At 45.1% G+C, this 21,179-nt stretch overlaps 1 protein-coding gene across 3 annotated transcripts in view; it reads right to left on the reverse strand.

The window, feature by feature from the left end:
- The window catches only part of NSMF (NMDA receptor synaptonuclear signaling and neuronal migration factor), a 47,776-nt gene that overhangs the window by 12,378 nt on the left and 14,219 nt on the right, over nucleotides 1-21,179 (reverse strand). For 2 of the 3 annotated variants that reach the window (XM_081896500.1, XM_081896499.1), the window contains exons 2-6: nucleotides 17,210-17,271; nucleotides 15,838-16,377; nucleotides 14,387-14,462; nucleotides 2,988-3,040; nucleotides 2,443-2,532 (exon numbers count right to left, since the gene is read on the reverse strand). In XM_081896500.1, coding sequence (XP_081752626.1) covers nucleotides 2,443-2,532; nucleotides 2,988-3,040; nucleotides 14,387-14,462; nucleotides 15,838-16,377; nucleotides 17,210-17,271 — 821 coding nt within the window. The remainder of the gene's footprint in view (nucleotides 1-2,442; nucleotides 2,533-2,987; nucleotides 3,041-14,386; nucleotides 14,463-15,837; nucleotides 16,378-17,209; nucleotides 17,272-21,179) is intronic. The other variant, XM_081896501.1, reaches the window with a different exon arrangement.

A 21,179-nucleotide genomic window follows, 5' to 3' on the forward strand; every position in this document is an offset into this window, starting at 1 on the left:
GGACTTGACCGGTTGACACCGACACATGAATAGACCTTTTCAGTGGTGGTTTCCCCTTTGTGGAATGTCCTCCCTTAGAAAAGGGCATCTGTCTCCAGCATTATTAACTTTCAGGAGTGATTTGAAACATTCCTGTCTACACAGGTGTTTGGTGGCTGAAGAATACTGTTCCTGGTATCTTCAAGATCACTGGATGGAAGTATGTTTTTAATTCTATTTGCTTCTAGAATGTTTTAGGTGTAATTGTCTTTAGAATGCTTTAATCAGAATGTGTTTTGTTTTGCTTTGTTTTCATCTTTAAACCTGTTTGCTGCCCTGGGCTTCTGGGCAGGATATAAATTTATTAAGTAATAAAAGTATTATAACCTTTGTCACAGAGTTTTCGCCATTTGCTGAAGATGAACCTCTTTGCTCTGGTCTTTGACAACTAAGATTCCTTTGCTTTAAGGAACCCATAATCTTGAGTTGAATTTATACTGTTCTGTTCCAGTTGGAATGTTTCAAACTTCTTTAAAATCACTATTAACTCTTTTGATCTGTTTTTATACCTATGTATTAAAATTGCAAGCCATTCTAGGACCATAGGATGAAAGGCAGGTAAGAAATCTTATAAATGAATAAAGTCGTGATACCACAGAGGTTCATTGGTGGAATGGTCTCCCCTTGTCACTCTGACTGGCACTGCTATCATCACAATGAGAGCTAGTGTGATGTAGTGGTTAGAGTGTCAGACTAAGACCTGGGAGACCAGGGTTCAAATCCCACACTCAAGCATGAAGCTCACTAGGTGACCCTGGGCCAGCTCACCTACCTTGTACTTGTGGAAATTAATTGAGGAGTGAAAGAACCACTTGAGCATCTAAAAAGGTTTTACTCTGCTGCCATTGATACTGTACTTAGCTGTCTCTATTTACTCTGATGCAAAGTTTTGCGGTATTATAATTTTATTGTGTGGCTTGCTTATATTATGTGTGATACCTCTTGCTATCTCTATATACCAGGGCTGGGGAGCCTTTGGTCCTCCAGAGGTTGTTGGGCTTTGCGTGCCATCAGCTCCCGTCATCATGGCCATCACTGAATGGGAGGATGATGGGAGTTGCTGATGAACTACAGCCAATTCCCAGCTTAGGTGCATCTGCATGATGTGTGATTGCACATCATGGCACCAAACCTGGAAGTAGCCCCAAAGCACCATAAAGATGTCATGAAAAGGGGTGGAGTGGTGTCAGAATGGGTTGATGTGAGCTCTGTAGCCCCAGCGTAAAATGTGGATTGTCTGTACAACTGTACAATCAAAGGTTCCCAGATGGAGGATGGGTTAATAAATAAAGAACAAAGAACAAGAGGCAAGGCTGCATGTTTTTTGTGTCCTATCTAGCTCCAGCCTCTTTTCAACTCTCAGGTGGGAAGAAAATGCAAGCAGGTTGTGCAGGTAACCTTGGCCTCATAGAAACTGTCTGTTCTATTGGGCCGTCTAGCTCATTACTGTCTACACCGACTGGCAGCTGCTTTCCAGGATTTCCTATCAGGGGACATTACAAGCCCTAATAATATTAATAACAATAACAACAACAATCATAATAATTTTATTATTTATACCCTGCCCATCTGGCTGCGTTCCCCCAGCCACTCTGGGCAGTTTCCAACAGAATATTAAAAACACGACAAAACATCAAATATTAAAAAACTTCCCTAAACAGGGCTGCCTTCAGATGTCTTCTAAAAGTCAGATAGATGTTTATTTCCTTGACATCTAATGGGAGGGCATTCCACAGGGCGGGCGCCACTACCGAGAAGACCCTCTGCCGGGTTCCCTACCTGGAGTTGCCAGAGATTGAACGAGGTACCTCTGCCCCTGAGCTACAGCCCTTACCAAATAAGAGCATAGCTGCCTGCCTTACAACACATCAGACCATTGGTCTGCCTACGTAGCTTAATATTCTCTACACTGATTGGCAGTGGCTATCCAGGATTAGAGGAAGAATGTTTGTATCAACCCAACCTAGAGTTGCTGGGGGCCTTCGGACCTTCTGAATGCAGACACACTGTCACTGAATCATTATTCTTCAGTTCTCATGATTCTGAATAGGAGGAGCTGGGGCCTGAACCTGGGACCCTTTACCTGTCCCCAAGCAGAACCTGCTTTCAAGGAAGCTCAGACAGACAGACACTCTCTCACCTCCATTCTAGCTGTTGTGAGAGGCCACCCTCTGCAACTCACGCACAGACCAGCAAATTTAAACACCCTAAGACAGCATCATCACAGTTTAATCCCCACAGCAAATCAGACAGAACAGGACTCTGGGGAAACCTAAGGGTTAGTTGGAATTGTTCACATGGACAACCCAGTGACTAAGCCCATGCCAAACCAATTTGACTTTGGGTTTTGGAAGGTAAGGAACGGGAGGGGAGGTTCATCGAGGACACAAAAAAGGAACGTACTTTCTCGGGAATCATTGAGGTTTTCGGGCTTAATGGGAGTGGGGTCGCTCCAGGACCGGCTGAAGCTCCTCTCTCGGCGCTCGGCAAAGGCTAAAAAAATTAAATAATGGCAATAAGGGACTAAATTATCACAGCTTTCTATACGACCAGCCAAAAGAAAAAACCACCACACCGCCCTGGCTCACAATCTCATGCTCTTTAGGCACACTCTGTAACAGCTAGATCAGGTGAACAAGAAAAAAAGGAAGGCTACATTCATGGATCGGTCTGGATGAGAAAGCGAGGCACAGGGAGGGAAAGTGAAGCAAGGCAAGAGCATCTCTCTCGGGCAGGGGCAGGGAACTTCTATGGCCCTCCAGGTTTTGCTAAGCTAGCAACTCCCAACACCCTTGACCGTTGGGCCCTGCTGGCTTGCAGGGAGTTGTGAGTCCAACAGCATCTGGAAGGCCACAGATTCCCCTCTGCTTCCCCAGTCTGGGAGATCTAGGGCTCCAGGACGTGATTCAACACAGCACACCCTGCACCACCTCCATCCCCTCACTCACTCTGCGCCTTCATGCGGCGGCTCCCCACCATCCGCAGATGCTTCCTGAAGTTTCTGGAAGAAGCAAAACAAAGAGAAGGTGGTCAATACTGAGGAGCCAAGATGACCGTGATGTGGGCCATTTCCCAGAAGGTACCATGGTGGTAAATACATCAAGCTGTATATAGAAAGAGATTTGGAGGTGTGTTTTTTGTGTGGAGTGGAGATCAGCCACAGGAAAATAAGCAAGGAATCTTTGCACTAAACAGCTCCCCGAATATCTTATTAACTTCCTATTGACGTAGCTAAATCAACCATAGCTGGAGGCTGGAATACATCTTCTAGTGTTTTAATTGCATATTGGCAGAAGCATGTTTGGCGTTATGCGCTCATGGAAAAATTGATGCATGATAAACGGAATGCAAGAGAGCAAACTACATCTAGGCCATGTTCACACCACACATCTAAAGTACTATGATACCACTTTAAACAGTCATGGTTTCCCTCCAAACAATTCTGGGAGCTGTACTTTGTTAAGGGTGCTGAGAGTTATTAGAAGATCCCAGTTTCCCTTCCAGAGCTACAATTCCCACAGTGGTTTAACAGTCAATCCCTCTTCCTAGTGAGCTCCATGAGGGGGGAAGAAGGATCTCCTAAGAACTCTCAGCACCCTTAGCAAACTACAACTCCCAGAATTCATTGGAAGAATTCATAATAGCTTTTAAATCTGTGGTGTGAATGTGGCCCTAATCAATTTGATACAATACGGTTTCTGTTCCTAACTTTTGTAAATACTTCTCTTGAGAATTCATATTCTCAATGACCCATGCAGAGTTTGGAAGGGGTGATATCAGATAGCTGTTTTACTCATTGTTTATCTGATTTCAACATTTATCACCACAAGTATACACTGTAGCAGTAACACAGAAGGAATCAGTAGCTGTTTTGTTTTTTAGGGCGCTGCAATTTGCAAAACAGAACCATTATTTTAAAAATAAAATACTTTTGAAGCTGCTCAGGATCCTGCACAAATGCTCATCGAAACACAAACAAATCACATCTGGAGCAGCAACTGTTCATGAGAACATGTGAGCTAACATCCTGGGACCAAAATCTGCATGTATCTTGCAGGGATGTCAAGTGGCGGGTAAGTTGAAAGTGCACCATTTGGCCACAACTTGCCCCAGCATGCTTACATTCACAGTTGCCCCTTGGGGGTTGCCATTGCTACGTCTATCTTTAGGAATCCAGTGCAGAAGTGTTTGCTAACTAAGGGAAAACCTGCTCTGAATTCCTTTGCTGGCAGAACACTGTTCCACAATTATAATTTCTGGGATGGTTCTTAATGCTTATTCCATGCAAATGCCAAGGCTGAAATTTGAAAAGGAATAACAGTAATGCAGGAGAGAAGGGTTTCTGAGCCCTTAACCCATGTGGGGCTTTTCTACTGAAAATCATCCCCTGTAAGATGCTTTAAGCCTTACTGGCAGAAGGATTTGGAGCTCTTGTCATTTGGAGAAAGTAAAGTGCGTGGCCTTTCATGTGGCTCTGAAATGCCCTCCCAAAACCATCATGGTTACTCTTTGGATCGTTTTCCACAAAACTGAACGCACTTTAACAGTGAAACAGACTCCCTTGGAAAGTGGTGTGGACTCTCCTTCCTTGGAGTTTTCTAAGCAGACGTTGGATGGCCATCTGTCATGAATGCTTTAGCTGAGATTCCTGCAATGCAGTGGGTTGGACGATGACTTTCGAGGTCCCTTCCAACTACAGTTCTATGATCTATGATTCAATCCCTCTTCCCAGGGAACTCTGGGTATTGTAGTCCTCTCCTAACAAGTCTCAGCATCTTTTCACAAATGACAGTTCTCAAGGTTATTTGGGGAAGCCATGAGTGTTATAACAATACTACTTTAAATGAGTGTTGTGAATCTGGCTCAGTAATGGCATAAAGAAGCCCAGAGACGCAATTTTAGCTTGCAGGGAGAGGATGCTCACCTCAGGCAGGAGATTTGGGAGTACCACTGAAGGGCAGCCAACTGTAAATTATTTGAATGTACAAGTCGGGTCTGCAGCAAAAAGCTTGCAGTTTACCCTTGCAGCCAAACAGAGGTGTGCTCTTGTTTAGGTTCCAGCCAGTCAGACATACCCTTCTCCAATACTATAAACCAGAGTTTCCAAACTGTGATTTATGGACCAAGAGTGGTCCATGGGCTTCATTCAGGTGATCAGCGGCATGTCTGTAAAAATAAAATTTTAAAAATCATATAGCATACATGCCATGCACTTAAAGCACATGGCTTCTCTCAAAGAATCCTGGGTGCTGTAGTTCAACCCTCACAGAGCAACAAGCCCCCCAGCACCCTTAACAAACTCCAGGTCCCAGAATTCTTTGGGGGAAAGGCATATGCTTTAAATGTACGGTGTGTATGCAACCTAATGGATTTGGTGAGACCCTAAGCAATCTTCAAGTGGTCTGTGAGGGGAAAAGTTTGGGAACACAGCTATAAGCAGCTGAAGAAGGTCGTTCTCCACCCACCCCATCCCCATTTTATGCACACCCACCTCACTCCCAACACACAACTTTCAACAGATGCCAATCATGTGTTTTGTTTCTTAATTTATTTTTTAGATTTATATCTCATCCTTCCTCCCAAAAGAACCCCCTCTTTTTTTGCCCTCTTAGGTTTTTTAAAAAAGTTTCTTGTAATTGCGGAGGGGTAAATGCATTCCCTTGAGAATGCTGATACGTAACTCCTTGTTTCTCAGTGGGCCCCGATTCAAATTTCTGCCGGCCCTTACCACAAAGTTTGCTATTACAGGGAGTTATTATTAGGTTGTTACCACCTTGGGAAGGAAGAGAAGAGGATTTGGATTTTCTCTCTCAGGGACTAAAATGCCCATAAGGGATATGACCTAGAAAAATAAATCTGAAGTCTGTCATGGGAGTACATCTCCTGTGGCATTTACCACAGCTTCAAAAATGCAGGGTCTTCTTCAAAGTCCAGGGAGAGAAGGAAGAATTTTCATAGCCTGCACTGTAATTGAGACTGAAATGTACGCACTATGTATTGTGGGTAGGGAGAGAGAGAATATATTTTTGGCACCCCAATCAGAGTTAGCCCTGTTTGTCACACACTGCCAGGCACTTGCCCCCAACAGCATTTTTAAAACCACTAAGGATAAAGCCCCATTTTGAATTTTCTGCTTTGGACATCAAAGTAGTTTGCATGGGCATAGCCAGGATTTATGGTGAGGCGGGGGTGTGGGGGGTGCTGAACCTCAGCTAAGTATTTTTATTGATTTGCTTGATTTGGTGGGGGCAACTTCCCCCTACTCCCCCTTGGCTACGCCCATGGTGCCTTGGGCTGTAGCCAATAGCACATTGCTACTGTGGGCATGGAATACCAGAATGGTCAGAAAACAAGACACATAAATATAAATAGTTCATGAAATAAACAAAAGCAAAATAAATCAGGCACAGAAGTTACCTGTTATCAGGCATTAGAAATGTGGAACTCCACCAGACAGAGGAGGCTAGAGCCCATTGGGACCAGAAGGGTGGAAGGCAGGAAGTCCAACAGTAGATGGCGCCAGACCAATGGCAGGCACAGCCATTACTTCTGATGTCCCCCCAATCCTCCCACATTTTACTCCCTGCTTACTTCTACAAGGTCAACATTGGGACTACAGAGGAGGACACTGAGAGGCAGAGCTTACAACCAGGACTGGTTGGAAGTAAGAAGTCAGGCAGGAGGGCGTTGGCTGGGGATGGACTGATGTTGGTGGTGCAGTGTCCCCTTTGCCCAAATGAACCAGCCTCCACCACTACCAAGTAAATCTGTATAAATGAAGGGCATAAATCTATGCAAGGCCAGTTTATTTTCAAAGAGCCTCTGAAAATCCAAAATAGGAAACATCTATGAAGTTATTTTCTACGGAATGCTGAACAGAATTAACAGGCATTTCTCCAAAGGTAGTAGAGGCACATCCATATCTTTGAGCCCCAGATCCAGGGGCTCCAACAGGGGGCTAACTGGTGCTTTCACACCCCACCATTGCAGACAGGTGGACCTTCTGTTTGATCCAGCAAGGCATGTATAATTAAGAGCTTGTTTTCCTTCTGGAAGGAGAAACAATAATTTTGCCTTTGCCTATTAGCAAACAACCACAGATCTGCAAACTCAGAAGGGGCCCAACAGCTTAGAGCTAAAATTAAAGTGGGCAAATATTATTGGACAAACCATGCTTAGAATTTCTTTCATTTTCATAGAACTCGGAAGGACATCTTGAAGGCCACGTAATCCAAATACAAATCCATTGCTCAATGCAGAATCTAAAATGCAGGAGGCCAACAATACGGTGCCCTTAGCACCCTGGATGTCTTCTCTTGGCACCCGCTAAGTCTCTGAGTGTCGTACACACATATTAATTGGACTCTTAGTGATGTGGTAGTGGGGCTGGTTAGCATTTTCTTCCTTCAAAAGTACATAGAACTGAATGAGGAAGATGAAAGAGCAACAGTCCAGAAATTGTAGCTAATGTAAATTGCAGCCATGAAAGACTACATTCACAACATATATTTTATACCAGCATGATACCAATTTAAATAGTCATGACTTCCCCCAAAAGAATTCTGGGGATGGAGTAAATATATGAACTATTTGAAAAGTAATTGTGATGAACAGATTACGCTAGTAGGACTACAAGACGTTTTGTAACGTGGTTTATTTGAAATGTTACAAGAAAGACTACAAAAAGAATTATTAGTTAAGGATAATTAAATGTAATAGGAAATTAAGAAATGTAGAAAAAGTGGTAAAGAACGGAAAATCATCAGAGGTGTTGACAGAAGTCAAAAATATTGTATAAGATGTGAAGATATGTTGTATGACTGCTGTATGACTGTTGGAACTAATATGTTAAAAATCAATAAAATTGTGTGTGTATATATATATATAAAGAGAATTCTTTTTATATATAAAAAATATATATAAAAAGAGAATATATATATATATATATAGAGAGAGAGAGAGAGAGAGAGAATGAGAATATTCTGGGGACTGTAGTTTGTTAATGCAGCTGAATGTCCCTAGAAGTCTGCCCCCCATTCCCCTCAGAGGGCTAAAATTCTCAGAGTGGCTTAACAACCAATCCTTCTCCCCAGGGAACTCTGGGAACTGTAGCTGTCAGAGGGGAATGCAACTCTCACTCCCCTTAACAAACTACAGGTTCCAGGATTCTTCTGGGAAAGCCATGGCAGTTTAAATTGATATCACAGTGCTTTAGATGTATTCTGTGAATGTGGCTATGAATGTTGCTGGGTCTGACATTTAAGGACCATTACAAGACTGGTTTATTATTAATCGCCAATTAACTACTGACCCCAATTCAACATTTCAGCCCTGAAGCATGAAGCCCTAATTCATTTGTGGGATGGCCATACAAGGTAGAGTCTTTCCCCATGTCATTCAGTCCATAACTTGAGATCTACTCAGGAGGCACATCTGGTAGTTCAAACCTTAGGAGAAATTGGGGGGAGCAGTGTCTGTGACCTACATGGCCTTCTCAGTAACAGCCACCCCATTGTGTAACATCTGATTTATATCAGCATTGTTTTTAGGAACCAGCTGAAAACCTGCCTTTTCCATCAGGTTTTTCAAAATGGATTGCGGTAGACTTACAGATGGCCCTATTTTGCTGTATTGTTGATTTTAAATATTCTTATTTCTTTTTCCATTCCCCCGCAAATTTTATTTTAAAACCAAGAGCGTAAAAAGAAACCTAGTCTAGCACTTCTTTGGCCTTGGCAAATTCTGCTCTTATTTCTTTGATAATCTTTAGTATTATTATTTTTAAAAATGTATTTATTGCTGTAACCCACACCCTGGCCTTTAAGGCAGATGGGTGAGACAGGAGTTTTTAAAACAAATTTAGATTTCAAAAGAGATTGTATTTACAACGCCAAATGGCAAAGCAAATCGTTGAATGGTGCAGTTATGTGAAAAAGCTGCATTTTGGCTCTAAAACAAACTGAACAGAGTGAGTGAGGAGGGGGGTAGGGGTGGCATTGAATTCACCCCAGCTAGCCAGTCAACCAGCCAGCCAGCCACAAACACAGCCCAGGCTCCATTCTGCCCTCCCATGAAGTTAGATAAAAGTTCCTCCAGTCAATTAATCACTCTATAATAGTGCAGAAATTCTTTCACTATATACAAGGGGTGAGTGGGTGGGAGTATTTAGCAACCTAAGCACAAAGAACGGATTTCAGTCACAGAAAGGATTCCGTGTGTGTTTGTATGAAAGAGAACAGAACCTCATCTTCCAAGATCACACAAAGCCCAACCACTGACTCCATCCACACTAGGCCTGGTTGCCATGGAGACACTCACAGGCCCATTGCTGGACCCAGCAGGAGGCACGGAACACACACATTAGGCCAGGGGTGGAGCCCTCAGACCAATGGGGAGCTATGAGCTGCCGCCAAAACCCTCAAGGCAAGGCAATGTCCCGCCATGGACAAAAACAGGGCACAACGCAAGGACCAAGAGAACATGGTGCGGGGGGAGGCTGTCTGTGTCTCTTTTCCTCTCCACTCATCCACCCTCCATAGAGAGGAGGGTGTTGCGCCTTCCCCCTAAAAATCTCCCCTCCATTGACAGAGCCACACACATTTAATCTCTTCCCCCACCCCCACCCCCAGTGTTCTTTAACACTGTAGTGTAAGGCAGCCATACTGGAAGCCATTTCTGCCCCCAGAGCAGTGGCGTAGCGTGGGGGGTGCAGGGGGGGCCGGTCGCACTGGGCGCAACTTCTGGGGGTTAGGGTTAGGGGGCGCAAATCCACAGGTTAGGGGGTGCAAATTACTTGCCTTGCCCCGGGTGCTGACAACCCACGCTACGCCACTGCCCCAGAGACCACAGAAACTGGGCAAGGGGACATCACTGCAATCAAAGCACTACGCTTCACCTCTCAAAATGCCCCAAAGAATGAAAAAATGAAAGCCACCCCCTCCACTTCACTAGTAGCTTGTTTCCCTTCCTTTCTCCTGCTGTGACGATGGTGTCTTTTGGCACAGGATCCTGTCCTCTTGTGGACTAGTAGCATGAAGAGCTTTCCTCCCCTGCCCCACAAGTTCTCAAGAGAATAAGTCACCACCACACCCAGTTCCTCAGCCAGCCTCAAGCAAGTCCCACCCCCCACCTTGCTGCAGCAAAAAGCCAGTGTTTGATTACCAAAAAAAGCAGCTTGAAATGAGTCCCTCGCCCTGCCAGACTGGGCACCACATCAAGAGACCAAAATTTGCTGGCACCAAGCTTCTCCTTCTGAGCCAAGGAGAGTGAGCAGGCCAGCCTAGCACCAAAGGGGGTGGGAGAAAAGCATTTATTCCCCTCAAACGTGCAACAGTTTCTAAGCAAAAGGATCAGGGATGGAGGAGAGGGGGGTTGCTTAGGACTGCAGCGCAGGATCTTGCCAAGATGAGGCAGCAGGAAAGACCAGGCCAGCCTGGGAAGCTGGCGGCATCAACCCAAGATGGGAACCACATTCAACCGCCTACAAGGTCTGCCCTTGCGAAGCTCCAGGAGAGGGTGCCAGACGGCAGACGAACCTGCTGGAAAAAAGCCCCACGCAGCAACATGCACTCAGCCACCTTCTCCCGCAACCAGAAAAACAAAGCAGGGAGATTCGCATCTCAGGTTGGCTCAAGTCCAGAGTACAACCACTTCTCTGGGAGGCGTCCCAACTTTTCCAAGATGGAACTGTAGAACACAACAGCCTTCTTAACGAGACATCTCTTGCAAAGGTTGATTCCCTCCAACTTTTCCTTCTTCACCATTTCTCCACTTCACCCAGCAAAAGCAAACTTGGCAAAGCCTAGGAGTATATGTGGTTCCCCTCCTTTTAGAGAAGGGCTAGAGATCACAAGTGTGAACTGGAACATCCCCCTCTCCAAATCTTACCTCAGCCACAGTATGTCTCATGCTCACTCAGCCTCAGTCTTCCAGTCTGCAGGACTGGGGGGGTAAAATAACAACTATCTGCCTTAGTAGGTTATTGTAACAATTGTGGAGTTAATGTATGCAAAGGACTTTGAACTCTACCCTAAAACAAAACATTTAGCCCTCTTTGTGTGGGCCTATTTGGGAAGGGTTGCCTTCCCTCTTTCAGTGCAAAGTTCTGATTCTAACCTCAGGAGTGAGAGCCAAACGTGGCCTTCCAAGCCTTGGGACTCTCCCTAGACAACACCCCTCACTGACCCTGCTCTGTGCCCTCCTTGCATGTTTATGTGTGGTTGGAATGTGTCCTTGAATCAGGGCCGGCCCAAGACACTTTGGCACCTGAGGCGAACTACAACATGGTGCCTCCCCACAGCCAGTGAAGAAGAGGTGGGTGAAGATCTAGAGGGGTGGAAAGATCTACATCAGGAACAAGGGTGGAAGGAGACTAGCAAGGCCTCCAATTTGCCAAGAGGGTGCTATGGGGGGGAGTGAGAGAGACTGCCAAGGAGGAGGCTGACCTGGCCTCAGAGGAGTGTGCTACAGTTATTGTTGCTACCATTGTGGCAACAGGCAATGATTCCTTGGAGGCCAGCTCTGCTGCTCCTGTGGATCCTGCCACATGAGGCAGTCATCTCATCTTGCCTCATGGGTGGGCTGGCCCTGCCTTGAATTCTGATCTTGCTTTTTGCTTGCCTGGGTGGATGATAGAGAGGTGGTGTGAGTAGAAACTAGGCTCTTGTACAAAGTAAAATTTGCATTTGTTGTCTTGCCTACTTTTGCCTTGGACCTGTTCACCAGTGGAATGTGATCCTAAGGAGGTTTTCCCCAAAGGTAATGTGGCCCTTGGGCTGAAAAAGGTCCCCACCCTGTGTTTAGTTATCTCTATTTGCTGGGAGGACAGAAAATCAGTGACGAGTCCCGCACGATGGAACCGAACCACATTAGTAAATATTTGGCCTTCAAGCTCTTGCCAAGTTTGCTTTCAGAGGGACTGTGCCCTGTTAAGAACAAAGAACCTGCCCAATTGACTGCCATCAGCTTCTTCGGTTCTCTGTACCAGCATCTGAAACATCTCGCTGCCAGCATTTATTTTTTACAAAAGCAATGCCGATGCCCCTTGCAGGTGGCCCATGCAACAAGGCAAGGATTGAACTCGTGCGAGGAGGAGTCGCCCTCGTACCTCTGGATCAGAGCCGCAGAATCATTCTCCCGCTTCCGCCTCTTCCTCTCCGCGTAGCCCCTGAATGCCCTGGGAAACCAGTTTTAAGGCATTAAAACCAAACTAGAACAGCTTCGAAACTGGGAGACGACATTGAGGGGGGACAGCAACACAGGACAAGGGAGAGCGCAGACTCCCAATCAAGAGGCAAACCTCTTGAGGAAGAGGAAGGAGACGCAAGCCACAAAATGAACTACAAACAAGTTGGGAGAGAGGCTGAAGGAGCAAATAGGGATGTTGAGTGTATCATACACTGTTTTGCGCTTGGAGATAGATTAGGAAGAGATGTTGAGTGTATACCATGCACTGGTGTTTTTTTGGGAGGGGCAAAATAGGTCAGGAGGAATGTTGAGTGTATGTCACACACTGAGTTTTTTGGGGGGGAGGAGAATAGATCAGGAGGTGGCATATCGTAAGAGCCTGGAAAAAAAGGACTATGTCCAGAACAGATAAATTGGTGGCAGGCTAACATTTTGCACACCCCTATCATGGGCTAACTCCTTCTAGTTATGTTCCCCCTACCATGTAACCCATAATATCAGTAAAGGAAGGTTTTGCACTGCCTACTGTGAGAACAGCATTCAGAGAAGGAACGAGCATTAATTAAATGTTTACCTCCTAACCCCTAGAGGAAAAAAGAGAAGAAAGCTTCAGAAATGACACTGAAAAATTGGACCTTAACAATGAAATGTCCGAGGCAGAGGCCTTTCTTGGGAAGGGGGGGGCACAAAAATTCAGTTTGCTGAGTATTTTAAGTAAGGCGACTTCTCTCTTGTCATTTGCCATGCCTCAGCACCCTGCGCCCCCGCTGCCCATTCTTCCCATCTGCATTACAAATAACCTAGAAGAGGGAAGAGGAACCTGTGACCCTCCAGGTGTGGCTTGATGGGAACTGGGCCAAAGGTTCCCCATCTCCCTAACCAAGAGGTTACAAGGATGCATGGCCAGGGATTCTCTCCATCCCCAGTCTCCTAGAACGGATCACAGGCATAAAAACAAAATCATAAAAAGAACAAAGGAGAAAACAGAGAGGAGGGTTGGATGAATATGCAAGCTGCTAGATGCTTGCTGGCTGGGTTTAATCTTTGATGATTGAGTCTTCCACTGCCAAGACCCTGGGAACGACATCATATTCAGAGAAAAATAGGTGGAAGGCTGGAAGGCCCTTGTCACCTTTTTGTGCATCCAAATATGGACAAGATACTGGGAAAATGTGGGGGTTTTACCCAAAGATGCCAACAAACATGGGCCAAAATGGGGCTACAAATTTGTGGGGTGGTAGCAGCTGTACTTACGAGATGCTGATGGTCCCACGAAAAGCAGAGGGGAGGCAGAGAGAAAGAGTGAGAGAAAATTTATATTAGTGAAGAAATACAAGCTGAACTTTTCTGCAGTAGCAAGGTGTGGGTTGGTTGGTTGGTGGGTGGGTGTATACATATATTCCTATATACATAAAAATGTAATGTATTGTCATGCTCTGCAGATAGACGGCAGCTCCATGTGTGTGCGTGTGTTTTTAACCTGACACCAAATGATTATAAATAAAAAAACCAAAACATTTTCGATGTGTGACCTTCCAAAACTGTGGCTCCACCATCACTGAGGCAAAGGCTCACGTCCCTACTCTGCCTCCGTAACTTAATAAGATGAGGCAGTTTAAATGTGTGAATTTAGCATAAAGTCATGCTCATGGGACTCTACTAAAGCTGTAGCTGTGGCCATTTCCAAAGAGGGCAAAAATGTGCACATATAAACATGTATGTGGAGATGAAGCCACTGAGAGAAAGAAGGGCAATATATTTCATGCAAAAGAAGCTGTGTTGAGCAAGCATGAAGGGAAGGCTTCCAGTGTTCCTGTTTAATTCAGCCCTGCATTCAGAAACATGAGGACTAGAACCTTGCTCTCTCTCTTAAATGAATTGCAGCAGCAGAGCATATACTTTGCATGCAGAAGATTCCCAGGTTCAATCCCGTGGTAAGGCTAGGAGAGAGGCTCCGCTTCCGAAAGCCTAGGGAGCCGCTGTGGGTTATTGTAGACAATACTGAATGTGATGGATCAGTGGCTTGGCTCAGATAAGGCAGCTTGATGTCTCTGTTATAACAATGCTATGTGAACCCAGAAGAATGGCTGATTAAGTGAATGAGCATGCAGACATTTCACATGCTCTCCTCCATGCCCAGCCAACCAGTTTTCTAACTTACGCTTGCATAGTTGTTGTAGCTGTTTGAAAAGTGAAGAGGTTCTCTTTGGGAAACCAAGTTCTGATGGGGACATCATCTGCAAGAGAGGTAAACAGTCACAGCAATGAGCATTCAGTCCTGGGAAGAGAGGGAACATGATTGAAGTTCGCTACGTATGGTGTGGACAAAGCATAAAGAGATATGTTTTTCCCTCACCAGAGTTATCATGGGATGAAAGGAAGAGCAGATCATCTGATGAAATTAAGTAAGACAGACGAAAGAAAACACTTCAGACAGCAGGGAAACGGAAAGATGGTGATGGACTCCAGCCTCATTAAGCTTTCAAAGCAGATTAGACAGCTCCATGGAGAAAGACAGATCTATCAATGGTTATCAGCAATGCTGGCTCTATAGCTTGAGCCCAGGATACCTGAAAGATCTCCCCATATGAACCTGATACTAGCCACAATGACTATGTTCTCCTTCCACTAAAGGAGTCAGTATGTCTCTGAATACCAGTTCCTTGGGTTCACAAGTGGGAGAGTGCTATTGGACTCAGCTCCTGTTTGGGGCTTTCCATAATGTGCATCTGGATACTGGGAGAACAAGATGATAGATGCCCCACTAACCTATTCTAGCAGCCAGTCTTTCCTTATGTTCTTATCCTTTGACTACAGAGCTTCAGAATCCAAAATTAATTAAAACTCTGTAACAGGCACTTTGACCTCAAATGACCCCTGGGGAAAGGGGGCAAACATGCTATTTGTTCCACCAGTACCCTTCCTTTACTAAGTTACCCGCCACAGAAGTTTCATGAATTGTACATTACTTTATCATTTAATAAACAAAACCAGAGAGTTGTCTGCCATCCAACCATAATGCAGATCACAACATCTAACTGGGCATGGAGCTAAATCCTAGATGGCAGGGCCGGGGAACCTTTTTCAGACCGAGGGCCACATTTCCTTTCCTAGCAAACCTTCTGGGGGCCACATGCCTGTGGTGGGTGGAGCAAGAGCCAAAAGTAAGTGGAGCAGCAGTGTAAATGATAAGTGGAACCTCCACTTGCAGAAACTGCCTCACCCTCCAATTGCTAGCTGCAAGGAATAAGAAGAGTTTGGATTTGATATCCTGCTTTATCACTACCCGAAGGAGTCTCAAAGCGGCTAACATTCTCCTTTCCCTTCCTCCCCCACAACAAACACCCTGTGAGGTGAGTGAGATTGAGAGACGTCAGAGAAGTGTGACTGGCCCAAGGTCACCCAGCAGCTGCATGTGGAGGAGTGGGGAAGCGAACCCGGTTCACCAGATTACGAGTCCACTGCTCTTAACCACTACACCACACTGGCTACAGGAGCTGGGTGTCACCCCACCCACAATTTTTTCCAGGGAAATCAGGCTACCCACTGCTGGAGACAAGAGCACAGGCCTTTCATTCGAGCTATAATGGTTTCTTTTATTCCGTTACTAACCTGACACACGGTCAATGCTATACATTCTCTCCAGCTTTTTCCGGCGCCAGCCAGTCTCGCCGGCCTGGTGGTGGTGGTGGTGGTGATGGGGGTGGTGGGGGTGGGGGTGAGGATGCTCTATGTCGAAAGCGTGCTGGGAAGGAGCAGCCAGGTGGGTGCAGCCGGGGCACTCCTTGGAGACCTGGCGGCTGCTTGCCCAGCTCCCTTTGCAGTGCCTCCCAATGTTGTGGGAGCTGACCGCATTCTGGAGAGGCTGGCCCTGGGAGCAGTCTTCCTCCTCTTCCTCCTCAGCCTCAGCCCCTTTGATGACCACCAGCTCCATGCTCTCACTCTGGTGCTGGGAGAGCATAGGCCTCTCCCCGGAGATAGTGTAGACCCGTGGTTTGGGCCCCTCGCCAGCCAGCTTCTCGCCACGCTCCTCTGAGAAACTGCGTTCGAATTTGCCGTCAGAAATGAGAGAAAGGCGGCGCTTGTTCTGGGCTCCCTGGTGCATATCTGGGGAGTCCTCCTGCCCAACATAGGATTCAGCAAGCAGGTGATCTGGAAGGAAAGGAGCATATGAGAACCTGAGTTAAAGATGCCAGCTTTCTTCTTCTCCAGTGTGAAAAGAAATTTGGAGTCCAGGATCTGAAGATGGACAGCTGTTCTGACTTTGAGTTCAGACATTTCCAGCAGGGCATTTCTGATGTTCATAAGATAGTAAAGCCCCATGTCCTGACAATGGAAACATCTTCTGAATCTTCCTTCTGAAATTTCAGAACATATTACCTGCCCACTTTCAAACATATGATCATTATCACCACTAGTAATCTAGTTTGGAAATTTTCCTTCTAGTTTGGGAATTTTCCTTTTCATGAATGCAGTGCAGAAACTCACGAGGACTAAAACCTTTAATAAATGAAATTAAAGCCAAGATTCTCAGGCAGCTGAATTCTTAATCCAACACCACACCAACCTTTTCTGCACTCCTGCATAATGGCAGCACACACACACACACCAGCCTTGTATATCACATTGCATAAATTTTAAAAATGCAGGTTTCTTTTTGCATATCCTTCCATAACCAGACACCACAAAGTTTCGCAGCAAGTCATGCAAAAAACAAAAACCACTATTTATTTACTGATCATTTTATTGTTTTATCCTTTTTGTAAATTGCTTTGAGGTTTTGTTTTTGTTTACAATCAAGCAGCTTATAAATTGATTGAAATAAATAAATTAAATTAAATATTTTGAACAATACCACACCCACACAAACAACCTCAACAGGGCTCTTTTGGAAAATGTGTTTTTATGCCACGTAATCTGCCTCAAGTAACCTATAAATAATTTTAAACATGAGTATAACATAAAAATCAACACATCCTCCTACCTGAACCATTCTGGCCTTCCGGATGGTTCTGAGAGAGATAATCTCCAAAAGCCCTCGCCGCTCTTCAAATTGTCAGGTGTGCAGAAGCACAAAATGGTGGAGAGAAAGAGGGAAAATGAGAGAGAGAGAGAGAGAGAGAGAGAGAGAGAGAGAGAGAGAGAGAGAGAGAGAGAGAGAGTGTGTTAGCAAAGCAAACTAAAATGAGGGAAATCCCCACCCACAACCCACAAAGAGAAACCACTCACTCTTTGACTCACACACCTCAAAGCTGTCATTATTCTAACAATGGAGGAATATACCTGTATGTTTTCTGCTGGAGGTGAGAGGGTGGCAAAAAAGCAACTTAGAGGTGGGGGATAGGCGGACTGTGGAAACCACACAGGCAGAAAGGTTAATTTATTCTCCTCCCAGTACCTCTGTTCCAGTTAGAGACTGCTCTCTCTGTCACAACCCACAGCTGCTTTTAGATAAAAATGAACAAGCAGCAATGTCAGGAAATCAGACTCTCCTGCTTTCATTTGGATTCAAATAAGCCTTTCTCAACCTTGGGTCTCTAGATGTTGTTGGACTACAACATCCCATCATCCCTGGTTGTGGGAGTTGTAGTCCAACATCAGGGGACTTAATTCTTGCATTCTGCATTAATGGGCGGGGGTGTAAGTGCAAGATGAGGTTCGTTGATGTGATGGGCAAAGCACCTCTGTCAATTAGCTGCAGATCACCCAAAGTGTGAGAGAGAGGGAGTGGGAAATGACAGAGAAATTGAGAGAGAGATTAGTCCCTAGCTATTCCAAAACTGCAGCCTCTTAGAAAAATGAGTCATCCACTCTGCCACACAATCACAATTGTGTCATCCAGGACAGTGCCCCAAAACCTGTACCGAGAAAATATAAAGCAGGGGACGCCAACAGAGTGCCCTCTGGAAATTGCTGGGCTATGAATACTATCGGCCCCAGCCAGAATGGTCCATGGTCAGGGATGATGCAAGTTGTAGTCTGGTGATATAGAGAGGTCAAGCATTCTTATATCACTTTAACATACAGAGAGTCCTGGGAACTGTGGTTTGTTAAGTTGGGCTTGCAACTGTAGAGGTCACCAGTACAGTTTTCAGGATTCTCCATGACTCTTAGCGTGGTACAAAAATGCTATTCATTATATTTACATCCCACCTCAAGGAGCTGAAGTTGGCTACATAGTTCTCCTCCTCCTGATTTTATCCTCACAACAACCCTGTGAGGCAGGTTAGGTGCAGGGTGTGGATGTGGATCAGAGGGATGTCACTTCCAGGCTTCAAACCAAAACAGATAGATTTGGTAAGGGCAATCCAGGGAACCAACTTGATCCTTCCCTGCCACCATCACTGAACGCATCAAGGAGAAGATGCTGCCTCTTTGCCACAGCACTGCGCTGAACCATCTATGCTCAAGGGCACCTTTTGTTCTGTCCTTTTCAAGCATGCTTGACTGCAGGAGTGTGCTGCGCCATCTCTCGAAGGACTATGTAGAGGCTCTTTCACAGCCCAGGGGAAGAAAAAGAGAGTCGTTTCCCACTGGAAAATTCCACCAGCTAAAAGCTTGCACCTTTTCCAGTCATAACCCAAAGGACGGTGACAGAGATGGAAATCCAGCTGAGGCAGTTGGAGGGCACATCCAGGGTGTCACTATTTTGCAGGTGGGATTCAATCACATACTGGAAAACCCAAGTGCTGCAAATAAAGCGGATTTAGGGCTCTTGCTGAACTAAGATTTAAAGGAGAAATCTGATTCAGTTTGCATTTGAAGGAGAACCTACTTAAAGTACACTTTCCAAAACCATAAGCATACTGAAGCAAAACCATCCTTCGGAATTTTGTCCTTCTCTTCATTTTGCAATGCAGGTCTCCAGGCAAGTAATGTGCACAAAACAATGTGAATGTCAGCACTTAGGATTTCAAAATGCTTCCACAGTCTCTACAGACAACATGTAGATGAATCAGATGGACTGGTCCACTGAGAGACTGTGTACTTAGTGCTCCGAACTGGTGATAAAGAATAAGAAACCTGCCTTGTATCAGGTCAGGCCGTTCATCCAGGTAGCCCTGTAGTCTCTCCTCTGACTAGCTGCTGCTTTTTCACACTACCTCTCACCCACAACATTTTAAACTAGTGACGCATTTTTATCTGGGACCTTCCGCAGTTGCATTAGGAAGCAGCATACAGACAATTCGCCCACCCAGCTCAATACTGCCTACACTGGCTGGCAGCAGCTCCCCAGGCGTCTTTCCCAGTCACGCTGAGGACTTTTTGTTTGTAAAGCATGTGCTCTACCAGGAAGCTATGAAACAAAGAAAGATTCTAGTCCTCAATGTTCTGAATAATGGGATGGATTAGATAGGACAACAGGAAGCTTCCCTGTACAGAGTCAGACCACTCGTCCAATGCACCTGGGCCTTCCACATGTGAGGCAGATGTTCTAACCACTGAGCTACAGATGCTTTTCATGAACACAGGTGGCTGCATAGGTGTACCTAGGGGTTCACCAGGCATGCAAAATTCACCTATCAGGCATTGGCACCCTCCCACAACACCTGGAAGGACTCTGCTGAGATCTGCTGCAAGAGTGGGAACAAAGTGGTCCTTGGAGCAGCTTCCAGGCAGAGACCAGTGCAGGCATCCCGGCCAGCCATGAGGAGGCATCTTCCTGTACAAGCAATCTCAACTGTGTCAGATTTTTGGGGTGGGGTGAGGTGGGGAGGATGGCAATACAGCAGTTTGCCGAAGGCTCAAGGGCCCCTAGGTGGATGCCTTTTACTGTGTAAGACAACTGACCCATATGCCTTGATAGCAGCTCCCTAGGGTTTCAGTGAGGGAATCTCTCCTAGTCGTGAGCATAGCCAAAGGGGTTTTTTAATAATTTTTTTTAAAAAGAAATCAATCATTTTAAATCATCGTTATTTTGAAATCAATTATTTAAATCACTTATTTTGAAATCAGTGAAATCATGCTGATTCTAGAATCAGTGTTTTTGAATCATGATTGTTTTGAAATCAGTGGTTTCCAACATGATTACAGAGGTACCTTGGGTTAAGAACTTAATTCGTTCTGGAGGTCCGTTCTTAACCTGAAACTGTTCTTAACCTGAGGTACCATTTTAGATAATGGGGCCTCCCGCTGCTGCTGTGCCGCCGCCGCCGCCCAATTTCTGTTCTTACCCTGAAGCAAAGTTCTTAACCTGATGTACTATTTCTGGGTTAGTGGAGTCTGTAACCTGAAGCGTCTGTCACCTGAAGTGTCTGTAACCCGAGGTACCACTGTATTTTGAAATTGATGGTTTTGATTATGATTTTTTGAAATCGAGGATTTGAATGATGGTTTTTGAAATTGATGATTTGAATAAATCAATATTTTAAAAATCAATGATTAAAATCATAAAATACATAAAAATACATAGCAAACTGAGGTTCTGTCCCTGTAAACAAAAGGCCTACCCCCCTTAACAAAAATCCTGGCTACACCCATGTCCTCAGCCATATCTGGAGATTCCAGGAACTGAACCTGGGACATTTTGCAGCCAAGCGGTTAAGGAGTTGACATGAACTAGATAATGGTCAGTTTCAACTGCTATGGAGATGAAAGGAAGGCTCACTTGGTCACTTAACTCCTACTTCCTATTTGCTTGGTGGCTCTATTTAGCTTTCTGGAGTGTGGTTTTCCTGGCAGGTTGTGTTTTTTTGCAAATAGTGTGAGAACACCCAGTTCTGCTATCCTTGTTTTTCAGAACTGGGCTCCTCAGTTGTTGTTTTTCTTAAACCAAGAAGGTTTGAGGAGCTTTGCAACGAAAGTATGGACTTCCTCCATAATGTTGCAGCAAAATGGGTTTCTCCCTAAGGTAACCAGAAGGCAAGGATGGTGAAAGAAAATTGGTTTGCATTTGCAAACTGTTCTAATACTGTACTGCTCAAAACAATATGCAAACCAACACTTCTCTGAAT

Source organism: Podarcis melisellensis (assembly GCF_964234715.1).
Source record: "Podarcis melisellensis genome assembly, chromosome: Z".
NCBI classification, from domain to species: Eukaryota; Metazoa; Chordata; class Lepidosauria; order Squamata; family Lacertidae; genus Podarcis; species Podarcis melisellensis.